A 24,344-nucleotide genomic window follows, 5' to 3' on the forward strand; every position below is an offset into this window, starting at 1 on the left:
TAAAATACAATAAAAATTTTCAATAATTTCCAAAATTTGGTCAGTAATTTTATTTCAAAAATTGTAAAATGTGTAGACCGAGAATTATCGCTTGAGGCACTTCCTTGGTGCTAGTGTCGGGATGTGAGTATTTTTGACGTATTGCGAGCTATTCTGCTTTCCGCATTTCAAGTTATAATAATTAGGCTTAGGTGCGAATAACTGTAAATATTTTTTTTTTAATTAAGTAACACTTAAGACATACATTCAAAAGTAGGTCAGTGTTGTCTTAATAATATTGTTTTTATTAACTGTCATAAAGGTATAACAGGTAATATGCCTTTGTGTTTTTAACTTTATATTTTCATTTGTAGATATATCCATATACCGAAACCGGACTTAACTCTTAAACAGACATTTTTGTAGTTAGGCCTCTGTGATCATATAAGCACCTGAGTTGTCAGTCTCTAGTAGCGCATTTATGTATCTATCTTATGACCGTTTTTGTATCGCTAGATCAATCAATTAAGGCTCGCCGTATACATCAACTACTATACGTTGTGTCATATCGTACGTCAGTTGTTCATTACAGAGATGTAAAGACATGGGAATTTTATGCAGGAAAGTGTGGCGGGTTGCAATACCTGCCACAGCGGCACAGAAGATTGCATATCATTACCTCGCTCTCCTCGTATTCTGTGGCAAATTGACCCACTCGTATGACCCCAGCACTTCCTCGCATAAAATTCTCATGTCCAGAAGTCCCTGCAATGAATATCTGGCCAGCGATGTGTCGCAATTCATAATGGTTATCGTGTGCGAGGAGTATTATTCAAAATACGTGAGTTACGAATTACAACCGCTAGTAAAATCTTCAAATTATATAAAGAAAATTTGAACTGCCAGCAACAAAAATACTCGTTCGTTAAATAAGACGGTTTATAAAACTATCTAATTATCAGATTTGGCAAAAAATGTTGCCTGTAGGCATGGCCCCCACATCCTGAAGCAGTCCCCCATGCTAGAATATTTGGCGGGCCCCCCTACCTATCGCTAAAGTTAAAGGCAGTGTGACGATCTGCAGTGGTGTATTCCAAATAGTGTCAAGGTAAAATTTAGGGTATTTTTTTACCGATTTTTTGGATTTTTAATACATCCATTTGAATTATGGAGTTATCGAATATTGACAAACAATAATCAAAAATTGCATCCCACAACCACATAATTTTAATTGTTATCATGCTTTAAGTAAAATAGCGCCGCAGTCGACATTTTTTACTATTATTGCAATTTTGTGATATGTGTTCATCTCACTTGACTGGTCGATCCACCAGGCCGGGCCCCCAGGCTAGAGCCCTGTTAGCCCCCCCCCTCTTGTGGGGGCCATGCCTGTAGGTATATATGACAAAGATGTCATGCATTTATTGTTAGCTCAATATTTTGATTATATCAAGTGGTTGATATTTTATTGCATTAGGTAAGCCATCCGATTATAATACATTTTAATAAAATCAGCAACGATGGCTGCCACAACTGACCCGGAGAGCAGGCAAGGATTACGGAGAAACATCAAAAGCATCATTGTCATACCAGTCATTAGACATCGAGACCCCCAACAATTGAGGGGCTTAGAAACAAAAACGGTAGTTTCTATTTTCGTAAAATGTTGGTGAGTCATTAAAAATGTCATAAGTATATCGAGGGTTAAGAAACGACACCTCGTAAGTGACATTTTGTTATCTACTATAAAATTGATGATAAGTTGTAAATGCATCATTTTGTTTGCCGCCGGCCACCTGTCAGGTACATGTAAGTAATTCTCATACTACATACATACATTCAGTATAGATGACAAAATATCAACATCAAATAATATCAACCACATAGTGTGCAGGCGAGTGTTTTCCCTCTCCTGTAAAGTTGTTATTTGTATACTAATAATATGTAACATTTTTATAATATTTTTTTTAGAAATCACGTGCAACAGAGAAATAAGACATTTTCATTGTCTTGCCAACATTTTTCAAAAATCGAAACTGCCACTTTGTTTCTAGAGGCCTCAATTAGTAAAAGTGACTGTGTTGAAAAGAGATGTGGTTACATTATATTGGTTACTAACTGTAATTTTGTTGCAGAACGGTTTAGTCGCAGTGCTCGTGTAATATGCAGATGTACAGGAGAGTGTATATTTTGTATCGTGGCAGAAACAGGACAGAAAAGACACTCCTTGTATCTCCGCGTTGCAAGAGTATGGCGATGATACGGTTTGATGACAAAAATTCTCAGGTGGTATTTGGCTTAAGCTGCCCACTACACAGCAATGAAACATGGGATAATTGTAAGCTATCATAACATCGATGGGTTAGTGCACAGATACTCTATGTCCAGGTTTTACTGAAATTGAGATCATACGCAAAACAGTTGTCTGCACGAATATTGTACGTCCCAATAGGGTATTTGAGATGATATTATTTCATTCAAATTCCTGTATGCAAGAGGTGACTTATGGTAAGTCTAATTTTTGTGAAAATACTATGTCGGAAAAACAATACACCTGTACTGTACACTCGTTATACTAGCTCCAATTGATTGTTATTGAATAATTTAATATATTTTACACACCTGCCATCTCTTGGAATCATGGTGAAATACTTAACCAAAAAATTCTCTGTGATGTATTCCCAAAAGGATGTTTTATTTTTAACAATTCCAGAATGTATTATGGAAATGTTTAGAGAAAAAATCTATGTTTTAATACTTTTGTGCAGTCTTTCAAATTCGTAATGATTTTTGGATCTTCTGTACAGTTTTGCAGAAAACACATGGGCGGTTTTGAAGACGCAATGATTGATATCCAATTCATCTTCGATTTTCTCAATCATACAAAACTGGACATACAGCATGTGTGCTCTAATCCGTTGATATACCGGGACACGTAATGTATTCCAACGTTGAACATCCATATATTATCGAAGAACGTTTCTACGGACCAGAATCTTGATAAACTAGTTAAATTTTTGTTGATTCCCTTGTAATTTTCAGGCTTAAATGTCCGAGAAAAAGCAAAGCAGCTCTTCATCTTGCTGAAAGACGACGAGAGACTGAAGAATGAAAGAGCACGTGCCTTAAAAGCTAAAGAACGATTTGCGCAGTCGGCCAGCGCCTTTGGAAGCGATGGCGCTTTGGAGACACCTTCCAGCCCGGCCTTCCCCACGGTAATAATATCATCAGATGACTTCTTTAAAGAGAGATTTAGTATCAGGGAACACAAAAATAATGGATATTGGGTTGCCTGCTAGGTGTCAAGTGGTGAAGTGTCCAGCCACTTGACACTGCAGTGGCTATTGCAGCCACTGAATAGCTAATTTGTCTCTGACATCAGAGCCAGAGTTACATGTCCACGTATTTCTATGAATCACATTTCCTTTATTGTATTATTTATATGAACGCCTCAGTAATGAATGAGTCAACGCATATTTTCACGTCATAAATTAGAAATACAAACAATGGAGACATAAAAACTGGCTGCGGTAATAAAAAGTGTTTCCACGGCTCGAGGAGTGAGTCGCTGATGGGACTGTGTATCCGTGGTGCGACACACGAGTGTCTCCGTCTGAATGCGCCCGTTTATTTATGTGTAAATACAGCCTCTGAGACAGGTGTCCCATGTGAAACGGCTCTAAGTGTCTGCCAGAGCTCTTCTCAATGATGAATGTAACCTGACCATCTGTCTGTGTTCCCTCATAACATATTTTATACGGATCTTAAGTAGTATATGAAGACTTAGCATTGGTACTGATGCACCATGCTTGATTTTCTTTCACCAGTTGAAGTATTCATTTGAAAGATTTATAAATACTGCCAGTTAAATTCATATGCTAGTATTTATTACGTCTTTATAGTACATTCCTATGCTGTTTTATGAGTACTTAATGGCGATTTTAGTACTGGTTTTATCCACAAAGCATTCTGATGTAATATGAAACTTAACACCTGGTGAATTTTGACCCCTTGAAACAAATTTATTCTAATTATTTTTTTCTTCTAATAACAGTGATTGGTTTTTATTGCCCTCTATAAAGACAGCAAAATGCTCAGTTTAAAATGTAGATAAAATATTTAATATTTTATGATTAAGTATGGGAATAATGTAATATTTTAATTTATAAAGATAGTCTTACATAATTGGTACAAAATTCAGTGGGTTCTCGGCTTATGAAGGGTTTCTGTTCCTACACCTAGATCGTAAGTTGAATTTCATTATAACAGGTAAATCCTTGCTGAATGAGGCGGAATACCTTTGATCGGTGTCTGCAGTGGCGAAGGGTGGAGGTAGGCTGTTAAGATCCGATATAAATTGTGCACACTAAACTTTGTCAGTCAAATATATTTGTTTTCATTGAATTAAGACTACAATGTGTAGACTGTAGATCAGGGTTACCCAACCCAAATCGTTTGATGGGCCCAAAAAAATATTACTGAGCTTAGGTGGGCCACACATATAATTGGTTGTGTTTTCATCTAGCAACCTGCTGCGACACTTCGTTTTAACTATATTTAATTTTGAAAAGAACAATTCACAGCGATATGTAGTCCCAAACGCTGCTGTAATGCAAATTGCCAGTTGTTTTAATTTTGGAAATTTATCTTCGATGATATATTTCTGATAAAACTCAAGCTTATTCCCTTCGAACATATACTTGAACTCTATGCTTGATTGCAGTTCTATTAACTCCATTTGTAAATTTGGAGGCGCTGATTCCACCTCCACGTTAAATGGAGTTAAGAATATTTTGAATATTTCCTCATACTTTTGCAAAAATACGAATCTGGTATTGAATTGTTTAATAATTAATTTTGTTACATTAGGATATTCTAAAAAATCTTTATGGTCACCATTGAGTACAGTGTGTGCAGCTGGCATGACCATAAAAACAGGTACTTACTAGCACGCAGCATAACAAGAAAGTTCTAATTTCATAAAATATAATATAAATGTGGTAAATTCATGAGATTTTTTTTTTATTGTATGAATACCAAAATACAAAATATAGAAAGCTGAAAACTTCAATTGGGCCTTGGACCGCAAAAAGTCTTTATTTGGGCCGCATGCGGCCCATGGTCCGCGGGTGGGGCATGCCTGCTGTAGATAGTGTTTATTAGTTTTCAAAATTCAATCAAACCTTGCCTAATCGAAGCCATAGTAGATAATAGTAAAGAAATATTCATTCATTTATAAATTTTTTTAAATTATGTCATTAAACCATACATAATTTTGGATATTTTATAGATTGAAGGATATTTTTTATCGATCATGGTTTGGTTTAGACAGGGCCTAATGAATTTTAAAAAACTAACCAATACCATCTGTAATATGTATGCTGAATTCGACGAAATAAATAAGTATGACTGAAAAAGTGTACAATATTTTTTCGGATCACCCATATCATATCTAAACCATGGTTTCCCAAACTATGGGTCGCGAGCGAATATTTAGTGGGCCCTCGCCACTGTATACATGAATCAAGTAATAATAGTAAATAGAAGAATTACTTTGACGACTATTTTGGGGAAGAGATGAAAAAGTTTGATTCGTTGCGTTGGATTTGTAACCCATTTCAAGACGACTTACCAAACAAATATGTCAACAAAAGCAAGTGAAGAACTCATTGATTTATCAGAAGATACGTCACTGAAAAATAGTTTCAATCGTAAACAGTTAACGAAATTCTGGCTCTCAGTTGCTGATAATTATTCTTGCCTGTTCAATGAAGCTATGAAAGTCCTCCTCCTCTTTACTACCTCATATCTATGTGAGGTCGGGTTTTCGGCTATGGTTAACATTAAAACTAAATACCAAAATAAATTTGATATATCAAACTCACTGCGATAAAAAGTAACTAAAGTTGAAGTTGATGCTAAAACTGTAATGAAGAAAAATAAGAAACAAATACATCATTCCCATTGAAATAACTTTGTAAAAAAAACCTTACAGGTGTAGGTATTTAAGTAATAATTGTTTTTATTTAAGTTGTGTTTCTTATTTCAATAGTCTTTCATCCATATTGGTAACACTTATAAAAAATATTTTTTTTTATTTCAATTAGAACAAATAAGACAGCATTAAGTAGTTCCACGACTCGCCACTAGGGAATCTGAGCATTACCAATATTTATACCCTCTTTTCTCTAAGACAGCTAAGAGGTGGGTCCCAAGATTGGAAATTTTTGTTAGATGGGTCGGAGCCCAGTCAACTTTGGGAACCACTGATCTAAACTATTATGGTTTGGTTTAGGCAGGGTTTAATTGAATTTTAAAGACTAACCAGTGCCGTCTGCAAATTGCATTCTTAGTTCAATGAAAACAAATAAGTATGACTGACAAAGCTTAGTGTGCACTATTTATGTCGAATCTTGAACAGTCTACCTCCACCCCTCGCCACTAGTTTATAACCAGCGACATTTTTAACCAACAAAAGGCTTACACAATCTTCTAGCTTCTATATTCAAATGTATCTTCACATTATGATAGCTTTCACATTTTTTAAATCTTTCAAACCACTTGTCACCCTCCTTCTTCTTCAAATCTTAGGGTTAATTTAAGTTTCCGTGACAAGTCTGACACTGTTTTACCGCCTGCCACGATTTTTTCATTCGTAAGTGCGAATGGTCGTAAATCGGGGTGGTCGTAACTCGAGAACTCACTGTAATGGTATCTTAAAAATGATAATTGAAATATGAGTCGTATAGTTCCTATATACGATAAATCCACTTTTGGTCAAAATTGAGATAATGATGACATTTTTTTCTACCGCCAGCGCTCCACAATTTGGTTCAGTTGATCGGTTCCTAAAGGCTATAAATTCATATGAAAAGAGAGTTTCAAAATCACGATGAATTCCTATTGGCGATAAATCCACAGTGCGGTTTGTTCCAAAGGCCGATAAGTCCATGCGACCTTGTAGACAGCTAATTAGTGAATATTTGTATAAAAACAACACACCACCATAATATAAATTCAATCATATGTTTTCATAATAAAAAATAGTATTAAATGAAAATATTTAGTTTGCCAACATATCATCAAAGTGAACTTATCGTATATAGGAACTATACGACTCATATGTAGGTATTGTTTTTAAAAATAATTATGAATTTCAAATGTTACCACTGATTGCAGCAGTACATATAAATTTAATCCTCTCACATTATGCATAGAATCTCAGTTTTAAAAAACAAAATTCAATGTTTTTAATTTTGTGCCAATAAACTAGATAATCTTCTAATAACTTCCGATGTCACTATTCATATTTTGTCAGGGTGGTGAATGTATTAATACGTGCTATTGATTGACAGATGGGCAGTAGTAGCAGAGACCGAGACAGGGAGGGGGCGTGGTGCGGGTCTGGTAGTGGCAGCGTGGCGAGTGCGGTGGCACTGGGCGAGCTGGAGACAGCCCGACCACAGACTGCCGGAGAAGAAGAGCTTCAGTTGCAGCTGGCACTGGCTGTGAGCCGCGAGGAAGCCGAGAGAGACGAGAGGCGGCGACGCTCCGACAACGTACGCCTGCAGCTTGCCCTGAGTCAGAGTGAACAGGACTTCAAGTATGTTGTAGTTTCCGTGTTGCTGGTCACGTACCTTATTACCACTACCATGAAACAAAATCATAGTTATCTATCCATGCCCTATCATTATTTGTAATGCCAAATCAATTTCTGTAGTTACTCTCCATATAAATCAGTGATGTTAGAACCTTTTTATTATTATTGTTAATTATTTATCCTTTTTAAAATTATTCACCCCACATTTGTTTCAGCTACTGACCTGACCATGATTCATGCGAATAAATCTCATATTATATCGTCACTGTTCTGGCAGAAGACACTAATTCGAAAAAATGACATATTGAGTTAGTTATTCCAAAATGTTCCTTATTTCAAACTTTACCGTCTGGAAACCTTCTTAATAAATAAACAATCTTTATTTTAAAGTCATCCTTTTAACGATTACTTAATAAACTCACATGATAGAGTGATAGACCATTATTTCAAACTTTTTAACAACTTCAAAGTCAAATTACTCAAAACTAGTATTCTCCAGTTAGTGTGTTCTGCCAGAACAGAGACGATATATTCATTACCAGTTATTACAATCTTTAGCAAGCTAGATTGGGGAATGGCTTTGTAATTAATTCAAGGTAAGTAGTCGCATTACATCCATATGGAGCCCCACACAGAGTGGAGGTTGTATTAACAGATTTTTGTTTTTAGAAGAAATGGATGTCAGCCACTTTACTGGTCATACACTGGGTCCAAACACACATTGAAAAACAGCATGTGAATTCCAATGACAGTAATGTTGTGAAACATAATGTTGCAGTTATATTATATTACATATTATTGCAGTTGCAAAAATATTCACATAAAAAACCAGGCTTTGAGAAAATCACATAAAATGTATTGTGACCTCACAAGATATCAGTGGCGAAGGGTGAAGGTAGGCTTTTAAGATCCGACATGGAAAGTGCACACTAAACTTGTTATACATTTAATACACATTGTAGTCTTAGTTAATGAAAACAAATAACTATGACTGACAAAGTTTAGTGTGCACTATTTATGTCGAATCTTAAGAGGACGTTCTACAGAAATGGCCTTGAGAATTGAAAATATGATTTTTTAACATGTGGTCCATAATATCTGGTCTACTAGTTAATATAAAAAGGTCGTGTCAAAGTTGTTTGTGTTAATAAATTTGCTCTGTGACTGATCCAACTCATATTTCACATTTATTTCATCAGGGCTGTCGAAGACATAAATCATAATATATATTTATAATTTTAAATTTTTATTTATAATATATATTATTTAAGTTTTGTGCATCTAATGCCGGGTCCACACTGGCAACAAGTTAATTTGCTGGCAACCTCGTTAGATTTTACGATAATTATTGTAAAATTTCTTAAGCAATTATGGTAAGTATCGTAAAATTTAATGAGGTTGCCAGCAACTTGTTGCCAGTGTGGAAATGGCTTAATATCCACTGTGGTTCACGTAGTGGCATGGACCTGGGGTTAGCTAATTCAGGAAGTCAACACCCATGATAGAATTTTTTCCAGTTTTGGTTGCATTATATTCCAAAACTCTTCTGTAAAAATCGTTTCCGAGTTTATAAATGGAAATTTCTCGGTGTACATAGTAAACAAACCTACGAATAAAAAAAGACAAAAAGGAACATACTGATTCATCGCAGTAAAATCTGGTAATCAAATTCGCCATTTTGAAAAGCGACGATTTTGCGTAAACAAATATCACGTGGTCTGTACGTGTGCGGCAAACTTCGAATGTGTTTGTAATTTTGTGCAAAGTGCGAATGTAATGTTTTCAAATAATTGATATGGATTAATTATACCATCGTATTATTTTCTCTAAATCATAAACATACTATAATAGTATTTGAGTATCAACCTATGTTCAATTTGAATTGGGTTATAATAATAATATACCCGTATATATGAGTACCTTGGTATCAAAGTGGGACATGAGCCATCTGCAATAATTTGCAGGAGAGGCGATTTTTCATTTCATATAAATATTGAAACATAATATATATAAAAAAAATACTTGAGTAATGCTTAGAGGTATAGAATCACATTTATTAAGTTAAATCTAAGATATTCATTTTGTAAATATCAAATATAATCGTTCAAAATTGCTTACGTCCGTTTTTGACACATACTTTTGCGTTTGTCCGTGTTTGATACGCAAACGGCCGTACGTGTCCGCTTTTGACAGAAAGTTTAATTTTTTTAAATAAAATTGCAAGGTAGTTCAGATTTCTTTTATTGACAGAATTTAACAATAAATGAAAAGCCTTAAAATTAATAATCATTTATTTTCTGGAGATAGGTAACAATTCGCAGAAAATTTAAATTTTTTTAAAATAAAATTTCAAGGTAGTTCAGATTTCTTTTATTGAAAAGATTTAACAATAAATGGAAAGCCTTAAAACTAATAATCATTCATTTTCTGGAGATAACAATTCGCAGAAAGCTTAATTTTTTTAAATAAAATTTCAAGGTAGTTCAGATTTCTTTTATTGAAAAGATTTAACAATAAATGGAAAGCCTTAAAACTAATAATCATTCATTTTCTGGAGATAACAATTCGCAGAAAGCTTAATTTTTTTAAATAAAATTTCAAGGTAGTTCAGATTTCTTTCATTGAGAAGATTTAACAATAAATGGAATGCCTTAAAATTAATAATTATTCATTTTCTGGAGATAACAATTCGCAGAAAGTTTAATTTTTTTTAAATAAAATTTCAAGATAGTTGAAATTTCTTTTATTGACAGGATTTAACAATAAATGAAAAGCCTTAAAATTAATAATCATTCATTTTCTGGAGATAATAATTCGACTCCCGCAAGTTCCACGTCATCTCCATCAAGTGTATCAATAGCTTCTAAATTATTCACTTCTTCAAAGCATTCACATGCATGAATATCTTCAGTATATTGTTGGCCATCGATTGGCAAATTATTATTTGTTTCAATTATGTTCTTATACCAATGCAGGGTTTCTATATTCTTCCATTCGAGTCCAAAATGTTTCGAAAGTAGAGAATTTACATCGTTTATCTTGTTTTCATTCAGTTTAACGCCTATAGGAATCGGTGCTGGATTTACTGCATCGTATGTTTTATTCTTTTTTAGAATTTGCTTCTCTCTCGCGATGTCACAATTGTAAGGTATTTCACCTCTTACCACAATATTATTCTTTTTCGTTTTGCGGAATAAAATTCTCTTGCATTGAGATATTTTGAAATGTAATTGTGCTGTAGATTTTATGTTTATTTTAGCTTCGTCTTTCCAATTATGAGGACTCCAATCTGTACCAATTATTTTCAATGTTCCGTGTGCTTTAAATACATCATGATATTCTTCAATATGTATTATTGTTTTCTTTTTCTTTAAGTCTCTTTCGATAAGACCAAATACCCGATCTGCTGGAAGGAAAGAATGTCCAGTGACTGGAAAAATTATCTCTAGCTTAGTGATTGATGGAGGAGCATTGTTATGAAGCCATTTGGCACACATCGTTACTATTGTTAAATTTTTATTTTGGCCAGCACACCCATCTGCTACCAACCGAACATTTGTGTATCCGTTCAATACTTTTGATTGTAGTTCATTGAAAATGATTGATGCTACTTCATTTGAAGATTTCCTCCCTTGGTTTTCATTCCATGTATAAATTGACACATTTTGTGGTGACAAATTATTTTTTGACGTTCCTGATACGACTGCTAAATTGAAGCAGTAAAATTGTCTCGAGTAATAGGCGGACTGGTCACTAACTTTTGGCAACACAAGGTTTTTCTGGCAATCGAAGGACATAAGAAAACAATCATCGTTTTTCTTCTTCAAATATTCGAAAAAACAGTTTGCTTTTTTTTTGTGTAGAGTAAGTTTAAATATCAAATCTTTTTTCTCATTTTCATCCTTTTCTAATTTCACTTTTTCTTTTAATTCCAAACATGTGCTACATTCATCAGTGCTTGGAGTTGCAAAACTCATATTAAACCGGGTATTAAACAACATCCGAAAGTATGACATTTTTACTTTGAAGTCATCAGTGACGCTATTATTATACATTGACCATATTTTGGTAATGCTTAGATCTGAATCTAAGTAAATTCTTGTACTTCGGTCTCGTTTATAATGTGACTCGATTCCCTTGAGACATTTGGTGAAATCGATGACAGAATTCATCTGGTTTTCAAAAAGTTTATCCTTTCTTGATCCACCCCTTGTTTCAATGGGTACTAACATGTTATTTTTTTTAAACCGTTGGAAGACTCCGATAACTCTATGTTTTGTTATATTTAATGTTGATAAAAACGTGGCCCTGCATACGGGAAGACAATTCCCAGCAGTGTTTATAATGCTGTAATGAAATGTAGCCATTTTTTGTTTTATAAAAACTTTTTGACGGCGTCTTTTTGGTACGAGAGTCCTACAGTATTTCAAAATAAAAGAATCCTGCTTGTCTTTAGCTGGTGCAGAATAAAACGATTCGTGAAACTTCCTTATGTCTTCCATTGTCAATAATCTGCATTGAAGACCACGACGATGGCCGCATTTAGGAAAGGAAGGCACGCCTTTTGCAGAATATCTGGAAAAAATAATATATTTTAGTGTTTTATTCAACTTAGAAACCACGGTTTGAAAAAACATTTTGTTCTTGAACCACCCTTTCCGTGACCATAGTAATGACATGGAGGTAATAGCGTATGTGTAAATGCGTTAACAATGAAAAATACTCGTAAATAACGAGTGAAAATGCGCAAAGGTTAATATTTAAATATTATTATTCTTATAAAAACATAAAATTATGCTTGAGCACATCATATTTTAACAATAAATCGCATTTAAAAAAGATGCATTGTGATCGAAAAAGTTTTGTAGTAGTATTCTGATAGTACTTACTTTAAAGTCTTTTCTTTGGCCCTTTTCCACTCATTGGGCTTAGCTACACGTTTTCTAGCATTCCTTGAGTCCATTTCAGTTCATTAAATATTATACTTTTTCTTGAAAACTATTATAAATGCACTTATTTTGAAAAAAACTGACAGAGAACCTCTATTTTAGAATAATGTTATCAGAGTGCCGAAATCCCGGCAGCCATGACAGTCTGAGAAGATTCCTGCTCAGTGATTGGCTGGCCCTTACCTGCGCGCGCATATAAGTCAAGTGTCCGTTTTTGATATTATACACGAACTTTAAACACAAAAATCTCCATGAAAACGACCGTTTTTGATACTGTCGAAGGCATTGTTGGAAAGAGCATCACTAACACTACCAGAATCAACAAAAACATGAATTTAGTGGAGTGTGGCTTATGTCCCACTTTGATACCAAGGTACTCATATATCAATAGTATGTTTGCTACAAAATCCACCCAAGTTATCAGTACGTACTTGCACAGGTTTGATTAAAAACCATGATGAAATTAACATTTAAAAAATATGAATGCTTAATATTATTTTGACAGCCCTGTTTTCTGATCGGCTTCATGTCGCAGGTGTTCATAAAATAATAATAATTCTCAGCGCGGCAGAAATATAATAATATTTCTTGAAATAAAATCTCTGATGATTAGTGATTTTTGCGAAAAGTTTTATACTAAATTATATTTGAACGGCGGGCTCTTCAGCAGGCCCTTAACAGCCTACCTCCTTGCCACTGCTGGATATTAAACCTGTAGCCCTCGGATCAGAAGCCTCTGAACACACTTGGGCCGCATATTGTATACCGATACGTTACTAATCAACTATCGTGGGTGTAATTAGTTGCTAATACGACTTATATAGACGGTGCAGGGCAAAATTTATTTATGATGTCTTTATACCTACTTATGAACAAATATTAAATTAATATTTTTTTTATTCGATATTGAATAGATGTAAGATTTAAGAATATTAAATTCTTCTTATTGAATATACATAATTTATTCGCATGAATCGTAGTCACGGCTCAGGGGTTCGAGCAGTCACCCGGACAGTGAAAAGATGTGACGTTCGACTCCCACTTTTTTTTAATGTGTGTATTTTTTAAGGTATTTCAAAATCAGTACTTTGGTTACCCTCCACTCTTTCCACTCCTTTCCACACTCACTCCATTGATTAATATTCTCATATTCCTTCCCCAGGTGTCCACCTTCTTTTTTATTCTCCTCCAAATTCCATGCACCTCAACTGTTATCCAAAACTGACGAATACCCTGACAAATTACCCATATTGCTGGACGAAGATATTGATTCCTTTGAAATTGATCTCTATTTGAAAAATTATAAGCGCAGTAATGTTGTACACCAAAAATGTTCTCAACATCCGTCCGACCAAGAAGACGTGACCGTTTTCACATTCCTGCATGGCTCCTTCCCACATCCATCACCTGATAATGATAATCCATCACAGTGAGTCTTACGTAATTACTAGTAGAAACTTCATTATTTGGACTGTACGAGAAAAATTTGTAGCATCTTAATGCGGACGTGAAGATCTCTTCACATTGTTTGTCCGTATTGTTATAGCTTTGTTTTTTGTATCTTATATTATATCATTAGATTCATTTATTTCTGTTAAGTCCGTGCCTTTCACTCCCATGGCACTTTTTATTAAATTACATCTTTTAGTAAACTTAGTCAAAGCTCACTTGAGAGTGTGGCGATTTCAGTGGGTATCTGCTCCTGAGGCATTCCCAGACGTAAAAAACTGCTGATGCTTTACATCAAACGTAGGGCCTCGTGATACGCTTGATTATGTGCGGCGGGTTGGTTTGGAGGGGTCTATATTTGTGTTTGTGTTGTACGAGGTACCTATAGCCAATTTAGTCATTGAATTAATTCTCGTTTCCTAGACAGGAGCATGTCATGGAAACTTGACCACAGACGTAAACAAAATTTATTAACCTGTACAGTAAATTCTCGATTATTCGGATATGCATTATACATGCTTGAAATGAATAAAAGTTTCATAGTGATATGCGAAAACCACATGCGATCATCATATAAGTAAAATTACACCATTAAGTTTTTTTAAATAATTTGAATCACATATCTTTTTTTTGGTTTATCAGTGCCCCTACCCCCCCCCCCATCATCACTAGCCTCGATAATCGAGATTGTACTGTATTTTAATTCAAGGATTCGTTTACTTTATGGTTATTGTATTATTTAGAAATGGATAAAAAGAAACATCCACTGGAATTTCAAAATTCTAAAGTAGGCCCTCATAGTCCAATGCGTAAGGCATTGGCTTTTCATACCTGGGTTTGCGAGTATACTTCCCGTGAAGTCACAATATATTTTGTGATTTTTTCATGCTTGGATGTTTCCGTGATTGTTTCACTACTATAATAACTTGTGACAGCGAGTGGCCTGTTGTAGAGTTAACAAAAATTCACATAATGTCATCATATTTATACACAGAATTTTCTTTAATATCACAGTGAGTAGGTATTGCTTGCTTCCATAAATTTTTGAATCTGTCCATGGATGCAATGATTGTCCGTGGTTTTCAATTACCCTGGATATTGAATTAATTCCACACTAATAAGTGAGCATAATAATCTATGGCTTCATGTTATGGAAGCAGTTTCACTCTATTTTTGTGTTTATTGTCTATACCCGTGCATACTAAAATCTTTATAGCCTAATGATATTTTTCACATTTGTAAATCGTGCATATTCAATCGTGCATATGCATTCGGTTGGAAACGACTAGCTGTGAATACATACATAACGTAAAGCTCAGCACTGATGATTTTAGGGTGGCCCCGGGAGAGGGCAGATCTAAGGGAGACACTCCGCAGCAGAGCCACTTGCTGGACCTGCTGGACGTTAACGTGGGGAACCCCCTCGCGCACGACCACGCCACCGCCTCTGGACCCCTCGACCCGTGGGGGGCGCCGCCTACTCCCCCGCAGAGACCACAAGTTTGTTTACCCCTTCATCTAATATTTATAAATTGTCCAATCGATAATATACTACAATGCCATTTAATTTAATATAATATGTGATTGCTGTATTTATCGACGGTGTATGTAGAATTAAATGGTGGAGGGAATTAATACATAATGCACGTTTGTATAAAAATATAATCAAGTGTAATTTTTCTTTACACATGACGTTGGTCATTTAAATGGTTTTACCATCTGTTTATCAGATCATTTGTATTGAGGTGAAGAGAACGAAACAATATTATTTCCACATATTACATGATAATAATATGATTCCTACTTGCAGCAATAGTTTCTTAAACCGCCACGGTAACGTCCAATTATATGAGCAGATTCAGCGACTCTCATCGACTCTATGACTCGATCGAGAATCAAGTCAATCATGAATCTCTTCGTTAAGTCACGAACAAAATAGAAACATATTTAATATAGCCCGATATATAGATGTTAGGCTCATCATTGTCCCGTTGACGTTTTCTAATAATAATCACCGGACTTACCGGAATACGAAACTAAAATATTGTAAATACAATCAGCAGCTTGTTACTGATTGTCCAAATACGATCTCCAATGGTTTACGGTGACCTCTGAAGTAAGAAAGTATAGACTTATACTGTTTAGTATTGCCATTTAGCTGGCTAATAGATATTTTTTGGTTTAGCAATACAACATATTGTGAACGAATGTTACATCAGTATAAGTTTCTATTTAATGTAAAAACCCTCGAAATAAAATAAATACATCGTCTCGACTGTGTATAAATTACGTGTTATCAATCACTGCACCTTGAAATTAAATCACAACTCATTGCTCTCTATCATCCATTGGAAGGTAACCTGAGGTTGAGAGTCTACGCCAGATTTGGTACTTGAATCGTGTGTAATTAATTGTTATGGTTTTGAAATATTTTTTTTTTATTAATTCTGGTATATTTGAGTTATTTATGTTGACAACTGTTTCAGGCATTAAACCCATCCTCAGAACGATCTATGATAACTTGATAATTGATTGACGTGAGTTTGCAAGTCTGCTCGTATAATTGGAGCGTTAGAACACTAATTTATAACTTCATTATCGTAATTTATAATGTTATTAAAATACAGTACACTATTATACTTAAAATGCAAGATTTTCATGTATATCCTGCCAAACTGCGAATCTTTCATTACATACTTCGCTTTACAACTTTGTAAAGGTTGTTAAATTTACATTTAGAGTTCGTCTGCAGTACATATTGCTTGCGGTGATCAAAAAATTGATACCATTGCATGGGACAAAACTATGCCATAAACAACCATCTGTATATATTTCTTATTGTGAATCTATAATACATCCATCGTAAATAATCTATGGGTGACAGATATTTGTTTAATTTTAATACATTTGTGCATGCAATATTATAATATTTGACATTTTAATGAATTTTATTTGTTATATTTTTATGTTATAGGAGATTATTTTAATTAATATAAATACAATCTTTTTATTCGTATATATTATTATTATATTTATGTTGGTCGCTCTATATACTTGCATGCTTTGCTTTTTAATATGTTTTTTGCATATTGTTTTTTTGTTTTATTTCCGCTTAACCAGTCCTTGGACGTTGGCTTTGAAGTTTACTTTGAGCCTATGGTGAGTAAAAACGTTGACTTTCTATAGGACGTAAAGTGGATTGATTACGCATGTTTATTTTTTTTTATACTCAAAGCATGATTTTGTTTTATGCTGTAAACAAAATATGATAATATGTTGATTTATAGATCGTTAAACTAGAATTATTGATCATTTGAATTTTGAATTAATTTATAAATTTAGTCTTATGATAGGTATAATATAATTTTACAGTTGTTTCAAATGAATGCAACAAACTTTTGTCAAATTTATTATGATGTTATTATCAGGGCTTCGAACCATTACGGATTTCGTTTTAGTTCAAATAAAAAAATAATATCGGTTCGGTTTCGGTTTTCGTTCCGACAAGATTAACAGTTTTTCCTGTTTTCGGTTCAGCTCCGACTGATAAATTTTTAAATATTTTTATTTGTTTTAAAAAAATATTTTCTATTTTATGGTACTTAGCCCGGCGCCACGCTCCGTAATAAATGGTTATGTTGCACCGCACGGCCGTAGCCTTAAATTTTAAAAATAAAATATTATAAATTATAAGAATTATGTAGAGATCCATCACTACAACTGAATTGGGGAGTAAGATCATGTTAACGCGCGTGTTTGAACATGTACAGAACTGGAAAAAATGATTTTTTTACCCGGTTTGGTTCTGGTTTTTGTTGTAACGGTTTTTCCGGTTTTCGGTTCAGTTGTGGTTTGAAGTCCTGGTTATTATTATCGTTAATTTTTTTACGGTAAAAGTATGGTCTCTATGACATCGCCGTAATTAACATGTACAATGAAGTCCAATTGTTTGTAGTTTTAATAAAATCCATTTTGTATTGAAAGTAAAATAAAGAAATTAAAATGTAGTGATATCAATTTAGGAAATTTATTGCGGAGGAAGATTTCATTATAAAAAAGGATAATACAAAAAAAAAAAACCACTGACCTTCCTGACATGATAAAAATAAAAAAATAATTGACTGATGAATTACGGATTAAAACTCCAACAGATGCATTGATTTGTACGAATCTCTGAGGTGATAATCAAATATAAACTGGTTTCCGGTATAATTCACCTGCTATAGTGAAACAATTTAATCTTGAAAATGCACAGATGGAATTCATTATAAATGCGAATATTACTATGCTCAAGCCTGTCGCATTACTTTCACTCGCTCGGCCACGTTTTATTTTCTGTCAAAACTATTGAGACTCTTAATGACTGCCATAAAAAACCTTACGATATTTTATAATATCTTATGCCTTCTCTTTGCGGAGTTTGGTGAACATCTTTCTTAATGAACCTATCTTCCGTCCCGTCTCTTAGTCGTACTCGAAATTCGTATGAATCAAAGCATTGTTTATTGGCATTTGAAGACAGTGAAGAATGCCTGAATTAATTTATACACAGGTAATTTTGAATCTATTCTGTGAATGTTGATTAACATTTATGTGCTGTCAGTGGGTATAGTGCCTGTCCTCGTTTTCCATGTGGGGTGTGTTGCCTTGTTTCAGCAACAGTCCGCAGACCCGTGGAGCAGCAGCACGGCGTCGCCTCCGGGTGCCGGCAGCCCCCCAGCCCGGCTCGACCCCTGGGCCCCCACGCAACCGCCTCTGCCGCCCGCCCCAGCACCCGCCCCCGCGCTCAACAAAGACCCCTGGGCTCCCCTTCCGCAGGTCTGCCTGATTATGACTAGCCACCGTGACCTTTGCCCGCGGTTATGCAGACAGCATTTTTTTTATTATTTTGTTATTATTCAGATGTTAATTGACAGGTCTGCGAGAAATTGATTACTTTTGTGTATGAATCAGTGTGATTTTATGGTAGCTCAACATCGTCATCTGAAGTAAGTGGGAATTTATATAAATTTGCAAGAACTTTCTGGGAGATGGCTGTTTCGTGCTCGTTATCCATTGTAAATTATTGTACATTATTTAAATAGCATCAATATTGCAACCTAAAATCCACCAAATAATACAGACAATGATATGTGAATTCAATAACGTATATTTGTTATTAAGAAAAACTATCAAATAATGGAATGATTATTCATTTTTGTCTTTATATTGAAGTAGTACCTTCCTAACAGAGGTTTTAATTAACCTAGAACAACAATTCGATAAATGCCGAGATAAAATACATCGGTACCCGTTATTTACTAAGATTTATTTTGCAGTAGGTTACATCATATATTTTTATTGATTAGGTTTTTTTTAATACGAGTTTGGATCCAGATTTTGGACTAAACAGGTTGATCTGACCTTATGAAAGTACTCCATTTCGCAGAAACCCATATGCTACACTTTGGACAGAAAATGTAGATTTAAATATTATTCATACTATTATGAGTTACGAAGTAGTTATTTTAATTGGATTTGTTTATTTTATATTGCAACACTGCAGACGAGGGACATGGATATTCTCGATTATCCGCTGGTGAGAAACCGCTAATAACTAACATCGTCTTTGGGTTTTTTTAATTTTATATCGTAACATATAATAAATATTTGTTTGTTTTATTTACATCACGATTCACTCACTTTCATCACATCATAATTAATTTGACTCATATAATTATTATCACGACACTGTCATGCTGCACTGTTATGTTTTTTATAAGTTTGTCACTGGGTTTTTTTTGTATGTTGGGTATTGTGAATGTATTTTTCATGTGTACCATAAAATTGACATTTTTTAGTCGTGTTCCGATGTTAACAAACATATTTTAATATGATATTAGAATTTGATGCATAATACTTTGATAATTATTAGTAACGTTAATTGAGCTACTTATCTTTTTTTCGTAGAAATCCATTTAACAATTTAAATGACGTTAATTCATTTTGTTGATAGCGATTTCAGTCTTGATTATTGTGCTTTCAGAGAATTAAGTCATATTTACGCTTATGATAAGATTTGTTATTTGCTTCGTTGATAACGTAAAACTCACAAATGCATGTCCATAAATGAATATCTTGAGTTAACATATTTTCAATGTTTTCAATTGTAATGAAATACAGACGAAGGATTAACGTCATTACGTCTGCAGGGTGAAACGTTCTTAAATCATTTGTTATAGATATAGCATGTCCTATTTTATTACAAAATGTCTACGTACTGAATTTACAATATCTTAAGCCAAGTTAAGGGTCGCCAAACTTTGATAGTCGTAACGATCTAAAATTTTTTCAACTATTTCTTAAAATCAATGTAAGGGATTACCTTGCTTTTCAGACACGGATCGTTTATTTAGTCACCATCTATCTGTGAATGGTTTTGGTCTTTAAACAATTTCCCATGCTTTTCAATGAAGTGCGTTTATTATTGTGTAGTTTTATTGTCGCATATCTTACCGAAGATTCATTATATAGTTTGTTGACCCTTAACATGGGTTGTATTATGTACACCATTTACGTAGCTATGTTTCATTTTGTGTAAGGGCCAAATGCAGAGATATCTATGTTACATTAAACCAACTTAAAACCTTGTCGCATATCTATATTCATGTTGAAACGATACATAAAAAGGCAATGTCACTTTTTACCATCAAAAGTACTGCCTTTTTTAAAAATTCTAATATTTTGTAGATTTAAACGAATATTTTTTACTTGATGTACAATGGTAAAGAACTGAATAAATTATAATAGGTAAAATAAACTTTACTGAATTATGTAGTGGTTTACCTGAATAAATGCACACACTGCGGATACAATGTCTCTTGTTGAAATGCAAGTATTGAAACATTATACAAGTTGATGCATGCGTACAAAAAAATGTCTCAAGTGGTTTGAATTGTTTGAATAATATAATAAGTTACATATTCAATACTGAATTCTTTCTGAGGTCTTTCGCGTTTGCATAGATAATCGGTACTTGATACAATTTTGACTTTGTCTGAAACAAGTAAACGACATTCAATAGTGTATTTACATGGAATGTATTTTGACAGATGTCACTTGTATTTTTTAATTCTGCCACTATGGTGGAGGAGCTATTTGTTATGCGACTGAAAATTGACATTTGCATTTGGCCCTATGTAAAAGGAAATATATATCATTCCTTTATGGATGATTGATTGAAAGTCTATCAGACCTTTGGCTCACGGATCTCTATTCTTTCCAGACAATGAGTCAGTCGCCTCTTCAGAACATGCTGTCCAGCCCGTCATCAGATCTAGAGTTCGACATCATCACAAACAGGTCACGCTCGGCGCTTCAGAACGGCTCCTCCAACAACATAAACAACAACCACTCCAACGGCGGCACTCTGTCTCCCGACCCCTTCGACCTCACTCTCCTAGGAGACCATATGGGGGCACCCAACGCCAACAGCACCGGCTTCCCGCCCAAGAAAACACCGCAATCGTTCCTGGGGGAGAACAGTGCCCTCGTCAATCTGGATAATTTGATAAAGCCGACCAACGGCACCGGGAATGAACCCCTCTTTGGCACCAGCGCCGTCAGTTCCCTGGCGCATCTCCCCGCCAATCCTTTCACCGCCGAAGTGCAGCAATCCAGGCCAAACTTGTTTCAAAATCAAACACAGGTAATTTATTTGTAGTTACAACCAAATATGTTATTAGAGGAAAAACATAGGTTAGGTCCAAAGAACTTGAAACTACACCTAGAACAACTATACTTAGAAGGAGCCTTTTTATATTACCTACAGGAACTAATGGCTTTTCTAGAAAGTTTGTGGTGTGGTCGAATTGGTAGCCAAAGAAAAATAAATACTTTGTAAGTTCGGACATGTGACATTTATATATTTTTAAAAACCAGAGTACCATCCACCCGGCTGTCTTCTACATAACAAATGCAAGTTTCAGGTATTTTGGTAATGGCTGTGCATTTAATAATTTATGGAAGCGACTATTTGTTAATGAAATCTAAAATTTTGTAGCCATTATAACGAGTGGCCATATAGTGTACGGCAATATGAATTTTTTACATGACCTTATAGCAGGCCCGGGCAAACTTTTGGGTGGAGTGCCACAGGAATATAAAATGAACGGCGGGGCGCAAGTAAAATACTATTGCAAGTAAAGGAATTTCAACATAAAAAATAAATGATTCGCTAATAGCCAACAATTTAATGAGAAGAATGAAACTGTTTCATTTTCATTTTCAACATTTTTTAATTTCAGGTGTTCATTTTGTAGTTGAACTGATTGTAAATGTTCATGCTTGATCGTAAAGGATATTCATGATAGAAAATGTTTGTTCACATAATATTATGTATCAAGCAGATTCTTTAACTCATTTAGTGCTAACACCGCGACTGGCACGTTTGGAGGTGTTGGCCATTAGATATAATTAACGTGTTATTTAAATGTGGTAATTAAAAGGTTAGCAGTGATTGTGGTGCTACTGCACTGCTGACCTGTTAATTAATTTTTAATTAACAGGTCAATAACATAATGTCGCGGTGTCAGCATTAAATGAGTTAAGTTGTTCGAATTTGTCAGAATTAAGTGTGTTGTAAAATTTGCAGATTTCTTCTCGTCAGTATTTATTATTAAAAAAGGTGTTAAAATGTAGAAAAAAGTAAACTTTTTCAGAAATACGATTAAAGCTCCGCAGGCCCCACAGAAATACTTGGCGGGCTGTAGTTTGCCCAGACCTTATAACCATGTTTATTATAGTTAATTTTAAAAAATATGATAATTATATTTTAGTGATGGAGCATACATCAAAGAAAAAATTAATGCTATTATTATTGTTAAATTCACTTTGAGCAGCTCAATCACTTGACAGTTTGTTTATGTTTGTTGTTTTCAGCCGCGGTTAACAATGAACGAGATAAAGCAGCAGCCGTTTGCGACAGTTTCCGTGGACCAAGACCCTTGGGCCCCAGCGCCGGCCACCAACTCCCCCTGGGCGCCCATCCCCTCCAACCCCAAGTCCACCACCCCCAACCCCTTCTTGTCATAACCTCCTTAACTTCAGTGGATCAAACTGAACCAGAGCATTTCTCTCAATTTAAACAATCCAGCATTGTTGTCTATAGCATCAATTCTTCCACATAAGAGATAGATCAATTTTATTATTCGTGTATTTAATTAAAAAAATATTATGTTTCTATTTTAATGCATTGAAATCTATCTGGATGTTGAAAATTCTTATTCTCAGGTATGCAGGATTTTACGATTAAATCTTATTGTAAATCAATATAAAGAAGTTACGAAATTTGAAATTTCTTATTCAAAGTACATAATATAAAGCCACTTTCAAATTGGTAGTCCAATCAATATTGTAATAGTAATTTTAACAATCCGCAGGCAATAAAAGCTATATATTTTTATTTTTAACATTTGTTTGTCTTGTTTCACTTCTGTCATAATAAAATAATGTAGATCTTCCAAACTCCTCTTTACCATGTCCGTCATAACAATTTAAATAAAATCCAATTATTCTCGTATACTTATTACATTTTCCAATTATTAAGTAATACTGAATGCCAAAAATTGCTTGTCCTGCGTAAAAGCAAAAATTCAATAGAGAATTTTTTATCCAAATTTGCCTAAATATTTATTATCGTTGTTTAAATTGAGACGGAGGCTCATTTTTTTGCATATGCTGCTGTGTCAGTAACGTTAACGACTTCTGAATGTTCATGTGAACAAAATGGTGAATTATCACTCCGATGTAAGATAGACAGCCGTTGTCCGGACTAAAAAAATCTATGATGAATCAATGTTAGTTACCACATACACCATTATTTATAAAGATATCTTTATATTGTTATCCAACGTAAATATTCTTTCAATTCTAAAACGTATAAGGGCACCCGACAAATTGACCAGCTTATCAACGATCAATAAGACAATGTTCATTTATAATCCATTCCTCAGTGAGTTCTCCGATGGTTTTCAATATAATTTTAAATTGTTTATGCAATTACTCCAATAAACAATAATGTTGTTCCTTTGGTATGCTTACAATAAATCAAAACAATCTTCTACTTTCAATTATTATTGAAGCATTTGGTGTTATGATGTTTTTAGAAAGCAAATCAGTATTGAGTCCTTTTCAGTAAAAGTAGCATTATTTTGAAAGCTTCAACTTCAAATTAAACACAATATGTCAGTTCGCCAACCAAGACCACTCTTAACACTTCTAGTGCTGTTTGTTGTCAAGATAGAATAATTATGTACTTAGACAAATGTGTGGTGTGCTGACGTTATTGCAATATTGTTCTTTTTACAGAGAAGGGCTCAATTGGATCA

At 34.3% G+C, this 24,344-nt stretch overlaps 1 protein-coding gene across 4 annotated transcripts in view; it reads left to right on the forward strand.

Moving 5' to 3' along the window:
- The window catches only part of lqf (epsin homolog lqf), a 42,392-nt gene extending 18,327 nt beyond the window's left edge, over nt 1-24,065 (forward strand). The window contains exons 5-10 of one of the 4 annotated variants that reach the window (XM_085949762.1): nt 3,022-3,194; nt 7,335-7,582; nt 15,297-15,477; nt 18,634-18,795; nt 21,242-21,664; nt 22,897-23,790. In XM_085949762.1, coding sequence (XP_085805888.1) covers nt 3,022-3,194; nt 7,335-7,582; nt 15,297-15,477; nt 18,634-18,795; nt 21,242-21,664; nt 22,897-23,049 — 1,340 coding nt within the window. In that variant the 3' untranslated portion in view covers nt 23,050-23,790. Of the gene's footprint in view, nt 1-3,021; nt 3,195-7,334; nt 7,583-15,296; nt 15,478-18,633; nt 18,796-21,241; nt 21,665-22,896 lie in introns of all 4 variants that reach the window. The other 3 variants (XM_085949763.1, XM_085949764.1, XM_085949765.1) reach the window with 3 other exon arrangements.
- Nucleotides 24,066-24,344: the final 279 nt, after the last annotated feature.

The sequence above is a fragment of the Rhyacophila brunnea genome, unplaced genomic scaffold (genome assembly GCF_057557595.1).
Source record: "Rhyacophila brunnea isolate RB1 unplaced genomic scaffold, BYU_Rbru_1.0 scaffold_22, whole genome shotgun sequence".
NCBI lineage: Eukaryota > Metazoa > Arthropoda > Insecta > Trichoptera > Rhyacophilidae > Rhyacophila > Rhyacophila brunnea.